Genomic DNA, 7,592 nt, shown 5'->3' with positions numbered 1-7,592 from the left:
ACCCCAGATAAAAAAAATAAAAAAAAATAATCCAACTTTTATGATTTGGGTTGAGTAATTCAGACGGAGAGATCTCACATTGGTTGGAGAGGAGAACAAAACATTTATTACAAGAGTGTGAAAACTTCTCTCTAACATACGTGTTTTAAAACTATGAGGCTGACGAAGATACACAATACGTCAAAACGAACAATATTTACTAGCGGTGGACTTAGTCTCTTATATAAGGATACGCAACGAGTCAAAACGGACAATATCTACTAGCGGTGGACTCGGTCTCTTATATAAGAATACGCAACAAGTCAAAACGAACAATATCTACAAGCGGTGAACTTGGTCTCTTATATAAGGATACGCAACGAGCCAAAACAGACAATATCTACTAGCGGTGAACTTGGTCTCTTATATAGATTAATCGAGTTCTCGGATTATTTAAACACGTATACCAATAGCATCAATCTCAAGTGGTAGAGTAAGATAAATTTAAGATTAAGATAAGAAAGTATAATTAAAAGGTGGTATATGGTGAAGTTGGTTCTAAACCAATAGCTTTCTTCGTTTAGCAAAAGTAATTGAAGTTATAAAATTAATAAAAGATTAGCCTCCCTCTGACATAATCCCAGCAATGCCGTAATTACCAAGAACTTTATTTTTTGTGTTTTTTTTAATAAATATTTATTTTAATATCCCTAATTTTTGAAATTAGGTTTTAATTATAATAATAATCTGGTGAGAAGCATGAATCTCCCCACCCCCTCCTTGATTACACAAACATTAGCATTAAAAGAATCAGAGCAATAATCGAAGAACATGGGTTAATATTCTTATAATAATATTTAATTAATATTCTTTTTTATTACGTATGGATCATTCCAGTCTCGCTTCAACTTGTTCATATTTTCATAATCATAATTAAATAAATTAACATAGTTTATGTGTATTTTAGCTGGCCTGCCTTTTCTTTTAATTTTATTTAATTAAAAAATTCGTGTCGGTCTTTGTCTCTGTCTAAGGAACTCACATAATTTAATTTAATTTAATTTATTTTAATTTAATGTGAATTGATAATTAAAAAAACCAAAGAAACAAGCTCCCCCACGCATGCTGCCAATTGTCTTATTGCCCATGTGAATTAAACACTAATTTAATATTAAGTGCATCATATTTGGATCCATTCACCTCTTTTTTAAAAAAAAAAAATTAAAAAAATAAGATGGACTAAGTTATTATATTTTATGTACTATTTTTTTAAAAAAAAATAAAAATTTATGGAATAAATACATAGAAAACAGTGGAGAGGATGTAATAAATGCCTTATAAGATTAAAACTTTTAAAAAATATTTTTTTTTTTTTTTTTTTTTTTTTTTTACTAAGAGTGAAAAAGAAAAAAAGAAAAAAAAAGGTAATGATGGGTTGTTTAAAGCATCACTAAATAAAAGAGACAAAATGAAAAAGAAAAAAAATAAATAGAGAGCATAAATGAATCCCGAAAAACAATGAGATTATATTGCCCGTTTTGAGTATTGTCTATGATATTGTTCACTTTTAGTATAAATGTGAACGTGGGATACTACTCTTAATAATCCTCTCGAACAAAGTACATCATAGAGTCTCGTCTGGAAGACATTCTTCTCGCTCTAATACTATGTTATAGGAACTAGTACTCCACAATAGTATGATATTATCTAGTTTAAGTATAAACTTCCATGGTTTTACTTTTAAGACGGTAGTTCTTACTTAGAGGTTTTGAATAAAGGGAGGAGTTTCCTAGGAAAAAAATTAAATGGGTATGGCAAAATTGTGGTTGATGAACAGTAAAAAACAGAGTAAGTACAGCTCCGAACAGAGTGCACCAATTTTCAATTGAACACAGCTTGTCGTGTTGTTCATAAGCTTAGAATTACAGGCTTTATATTAATGTCCAAATCCAAATCCCAAACTCGAAACAGAGAGACCCAAATAAATATATTAAAAGAAAAACAATGGAGTGAGTCCATCTGCAACTAGCCAACAACTCACGAGGCCCCCATTAACGCAAAGCTCCTCTTCTTTTCTCTCTCTATATAACCCCCTTCATCCTCCTCTCTCTCTCCTCATCCTTTCTTTCCTCTGTCAACAATGGCCTCTAAACGCGACAGAGATGAACCCGCCGGAGCCGACGAGATCAACGAGCTTAAGCGGCAAAAATCCTACACCCAAATTCTCTCTCTTTTAGACGAAGACGAAGAGGAACCCATTCATGATTTGTCCTCCATTATCACCACTCTCCAACAAGAAATCTCCTCGCCGTCGTCGCCTCAAAACACCGCCGCCGTGACCACCGCCACACACGACTCTGTTTCTACCTCTTCCTCCTCTGCAACTTCTTCCGACTCTGTCAAGGAAACAGAGGAAGAAGGGGAAAGTGAGAGGGTTATGAGACATCTCCTCCAAGCTTCCGACGACGAGCTGGGGATTCCGGCCGGGGAGTTCTTGGTCGGTGACGGCGTTAATGGAGTGCTGCCGTTCTGTGATGCGTTCTGGGAATTGGAAGATGAGGCTGCTAATTACTATACTCTGTTTCAATCCCAGCTCTTTATGTAGCCCCTTCAACCCTTCTCCATTTAATTCAATTATAGAAATATATTTAAAATGTTAGAATTTCAACACAAAAATGAAAAAATGTGTTCCAAGTTCATCATCGTCTCTGTTCTGTGCGTCTGTAATAGAAGGAATTTGTGGAAGCCATTTTCGGACACCTTAGTTAGTTGATTGCAGGTGTTGATGGGGTTAGTGGTGATTAATTATTTCCACCCACTACTAATTTTAACATATTTTAATTACTTTAATATTAAAATTTATTTTTCATTTCAATAAGGTCTAATTAGTAATTTCCTTTTCTTTCCCTCTCATATAATTTAATATTTGTCACGTCTCTCCATTAAATTGGATTTATTTTTTTTTATTCGTCAAATTAACTTGAAAATTAAAATAATTGTAAGTGTCTTTGACTGATTCCTCCACTTGCAATTTTCTTTTTTTTTTTTAATAAAAATATCTAATATTGGTTGGAGAGAGATGAATGAAAAGTTGTTTATAAAAGTGTGGAAACATCTCTATCATAAATGAATTTTAAAATTGTGAGGCTGACGACTATATGCAACAAGGTAAAACAGACAATATTTATTAGCGGTGGATTTGAGAACCTTTCCCTAGTAAACACCTTCTAGAACCTTAAAGGGAAAGTTCAAAGAGGAGATTGGTTGGACTGTTACATTTGCGAGGTCCCACGTCAGTGAGAGCGGGGAGCACACATTCCTTATAAAAGTACAGGAACCTCTTTATAATAGACACGTTTTAGGTCCTTGAAGGAAAAGTCCAAAAAAGACAATATTGGCTGTCGATGAACTGAGATTGTTACAAATGGTATCAAAGCCAGTCGGAATAAGGCTAAACCATTTCAGTAGAAGAAGCGTTTAAAAATTTAAAATTTTAAAGGGAGGTTTGTAAAGAGAAAACCTAAAGAGGATATTATCGCAAATAGTGGGGTTGAGCTATCACAAACGGGAATAAGTCAAAATGAATAAATATTTGGTAGGAGTTAGTTAGAAATTAGAATATGGAGTTAGGACGTGGGAAGGGGAAAATAGTGTTGTTTTTGGACGCCTGCAGAGAGAGGAAACAATGATTACATTAAATATATAAAGAAAAAAAGAAAAAAAAAAGGGTGGAGGAGGAGATCTGAATTCTGAAAGAAAATGTAAAGGGGCAGGGGCAATTATCAGGTGTGTGAGTGAGCACAGCAATGAGGTAGAGCGCCCTTTCTTTTATTTTTATGAAAAGAAAGATAATTTAGGGTTTGGGGGAATTTAAATTAATTAATATTAAAATGAGAGAGGAAATTAAGTGGCGGAGAAGGAAGGCGTGGGGTAATAGGGATAAGGATGTGGGGCCAACTCTTAAATCTCTATCTCTATTATAATATTATAAATAATAATAATAATAATAATAATAATAATGCATATTGTGACGTTAATGTCCAGTCCTCGTCACATATTTTCATGTCTGCCACTGCCCTCTCCGGACCACCTCCACCTTCCCCTATATCTCTTTTCTTTTTCTCAATTTTTAATTTTATAAATTTATGGTTTGATTAAACCCTTTATTTAATTCGGTGTTATTTTTGTTGAAAAAATTTATGACCTAAAAAAAATCTAATATACTTACTTTTTCTTAATAAATGAAATTTGGTACGAACGCTCATCTTCTCAACTCAAATACAATTAGTGTTACTTGCACGCACGTAACACTGAAAACGTCTTTTCAATTATTATTATTTTATTATTTCATAAAATCATCTTTCTCCAAACCTATCACAAAAATCCTAGATTGCTTTCACAAAGAAGTGGACAAGAATGTTTGGAAAACATATCTAAAAACAAAAAAACTTAGAGCTAAATCTTATTCATTTGGAAACAAATAAACCATACAAATATAATATCCAATTTTGCCTATATTACCACTTGTTCGGTCAACTTAATAGCCTCTTTCATCATGAGGAGAAATTATTAAACTAGAACGTCACAATGAAACTGACAGTTTCGTTTATCATTGATTATGTGTCTAAATGATTACAAGTTCATCAATTATGCAATTATTACACGCATATCCCGATGTTATTTGGTTCACTATGGTAGAACACCCATATTCTTCAAACAAAACTCAAACAAAGAGGACGAAGCAAATTCATCAAGTAGAATTAATGTTGAAAATTAAAAACTTAATAGAAGGGCCCCAAAGAGACAATCCAACAATTTTTTTTCATTTCAAGTCCTTACTTTACTAAATATTAAAACAACGAAGGAAAAGTAAGGAAAAGACTAAAAGATTAGGTGCAAAATAATTTGGTCTACCAAATAATTGTCACGAACAGAATTTATGTTTTTGGGCCATTCAACCAAAGGATAAGTTCAATATTTTCATTATCATTACAATATATAATCATGACTTCAACAGATCACATAATCATCTTTTTGATCTTTCATTTCCCAATAAATCCAAGTGTTTCTTCATTTCAGCATCCCATCAAGACTTGGTGATAAGTAGAGAATGGATCGGTATTCGTAAGAGTAAAATAAGCACATCTTGTTATTAATTCAATTTATCTGTCATTTTGACATTCATGGTTCAATGTTTATACCCTTATCTATATCTAAACTCACGACAGTCTAGTGCTTACAACTCACAAACCCTTGCAGAGCTCCATGAAGAATATTAATACGCCAAGCAACCAGATTATGATCAAATCTACTCAATAAATTCATGATGCAGAGGAATTTTTAGTAAAGTCCTATCATGGTATAAAAAATGTGACAACAAAATCCAAAGAGAAGCTTGTCCAAAATTGAAAACTAGTGCCACCAACGGAGATCAAGATCTCTAAATGAAAATTAATCAAAGCAAAACTAACAGAAAACATAACATTTTCATCAACAGAGAAAGCTCAAGGTTAGCTGGAGAAGGAAACAGGACTTGAGGTTAATCTCAGATACCTGAGATCCTTGGCTAATCTTTTACCATCATCTCGGATTATGAGTTTACTTGATAACTCAATCCTCGTCTTCTTCATCTCCATCTCCACCAGCAGCCTTCTTGGCAGCTGCCTTCTGGTTCCTTCTCTTCACTCTTCCGGGGCGACCACCTCCAAATGGACTAGTGAGAGAGAAGTCTATGTGCTTTTGAGAATCAACTCTCACCATGAAAGAAGGGATGTTAACCACCTGCCTCCCAACCCTAGAAAGACAGAATCGAATGAAATAATCAACAACATATGCTTCAGACGCTACATACATTTCAATAAGGAAGGGTATAGAAGTAACACAAAACAACACTAAGCTTAATTTTGCATGCAGCAAACACCTAACAATGTTCAGACAACAAATACGATCTTACAAAATTGGTATAAATCAAGTGGTTTCAGAGTATTTTATAGTGTACTTACAAATGAATGTTACTGCGATGCAACATCTAAAAAATTAGAGTGATGATAAAGCCATTCTACCTTATATGCTTTTGCCTGATGAGCACTCTAGCATGATGAATAGACTTCGCCATTCCAGACTTGAATACGAGGGTTTGAAGACGACGCTCAAGGAAATTCTCCACTGTAAGTGCCAAAACATAATCAAGCTTGTTTTGACTCTCATCCAAAAGTCCATACCTGTTCATCCTCCTAAGCAGAGCCTCACCCTCAAAAATCCTACGCGGATTCTTTTCATCCAGAGTTAAAAGCATTCTTGCGTTGTTACGGATTCGGCTCAATGCATATTGAACCCTCCATAGCTCCCTTTTACAACGAAGCCCATATTCACCTACTAGTTTAAGTTCTGCATCCAGACGCTCCTTCTCATAAGGACGTCGAGGTTTCTTGAACGTCTTTCCATCTACATAATGACAGAACCCACTATTCAACCACCATGGCTCTCAGCAACCGCGCCAAGAAATCGGCATTATGTAAAACAACATTTTATAATAATAATAATGCAAAAGCCACTATGTCATATTCTCATCTACATAAAATGAACTGAACAAAATTTTGAAAGAAAACAGAAAGGAGCAGAGAAGATTGTCAAGCATTCATGAATTTAAAGCCTAGGAATTTGAGTCCCCATGATTTCTAATCCAACCCCCATGGAATCCCAACCATACGGTTCCTTAAGTTCCAGCTAACCTAAGATTAACCAGGTGGCCTAACATGCGCGAAACACAACCAGAAGAAAAGTACCAACGGTAGAAGATCCAACCTTAAGTGCATTAAAATGAAGCATATGAGTATGTATTGCAGATGCTCGAAGGCTCTTTTAGGTGACAATGAATATACAATTCCATAAAGTTATTGAATTTAAGCATACTCACAGTTCCTGTAGAAAGAGACGTGCACCATGTCTTCTTCTCAGCTAAGGCTTCAGTCCTCGCCGCGATCTCGATCGGAAACCCTAGAACACGAAAACGAAGAGCGCCGTAATGGAGGGAGGTTTTGAGGTGAATTTATATGTGATTTTAAAACCCCTCGCTTTATGATTTGAACCTTGCCCTGCGCCCTAGCCGAAGCTCTGGGCAGAGCACGTGCTGGGCCCACTAACATATGGGCTTTCGAGTGAGCCCATTATGGGTTTGTTTGGGCCTTGCCACGTGATGGGCCCACTAACATATGGGCTTTCCAATGAGCCCACTATGAGTTTGTTTAGGCCTTTTGAGTATCTAATCACGTGCGCTGTAACCCACTCTTCCAATTGCAACTTTAATTTTTATGTCATTGTCCTTGTCGGTCAATTTTTTTTTATTACTTTTATTTTATAATTCCTTCTCATTTATTCACAAATGATCTCTTAATTAATAATATATATCTTAATTAATAAAATTATAATAAGATTAACAAATTATACCATAGAGGCGTAATAATTTGTATCCATTTAACTTGCGGGCTACACGAAGATTTCCTATTTAAACGAAGAATGGGAGAAAATTCTGCTTGTTAGATAATTGGGGCCCGAGATATGATTAGATTCCCCATTCCTGTCCCTGCCCAATTTACTGACTCTATTAAGATATG

General features: G+C 34.9%; 2 protein-coding genes across 2 annotated transcripts; one reads left to right on the top strand and one right to left on the bottom strand.

Annotated features, from left to right (window-relative positions):
• The first annotated feature begins 1,964 nt into the window (after positions 1-1,964).
• Positions 1,965-2,747, top strand: LOC111467789. Its single transcript, XM_023112859.1, has one exon. It carries the CDS (start codon positions 2,120-2,122, stop codon positions 2,582-2,584), a length of 465 nt encoding a protein of 154 aa, XP_022968627.1. The 5' UTR covers positions 1,965-2,119; the 3' UTR covers positions 2,585-2,747.
• Positions 2,748-5,278: 2,531 nt separating this feature from the next.
• On the bottom strand, positions 5,279-7,038 carry LOC111467686 (40S ribosomal protein S9-2). The gene is made up of 3 exons (XM_023112671.1): positions 6,896-7,038; positions 6,042-6,423; positions 5,279-5,773 (listed from the first exon to the last, which is right to left on the bottom strand). The coding sequence occupies exons 1-3, from the start codon at positions 6,921-6,923 to the stop codon at positions 5,590-5,592; spliced, it is 594 nt and encodes a 197-aa protein (XP_022968439.1). The 5' UTR covers positions 6,924-7,038; the 3' UTR covers positions 5,279-5,589.
• Positions 7,039-7,592: the final 554 nt, after the last annotated feature.

The sequence above is a fragment of the Cucurbita maxima genome, unplaced genomic scaffold, assembly GCF_002738345.1.
Source record: "Cucurbita maxima cultivar Rimu unplaced genomic scaffold, Cmax_1.0 Cma_Scf00034, whole genome shotgun sequence".
Taxonomy (NCBI): Eukaryota; Viridiplantae; Streptophyta; class Magnoliopsida; order Cucurbitales; family Cucurbitaceae; genus Cucurbita; species Cucurbita maxima.
Note: the sequence above shows the minus strand (reverse complement) of the source record. Positions and strands in the feature narration are given on the sequence as shown.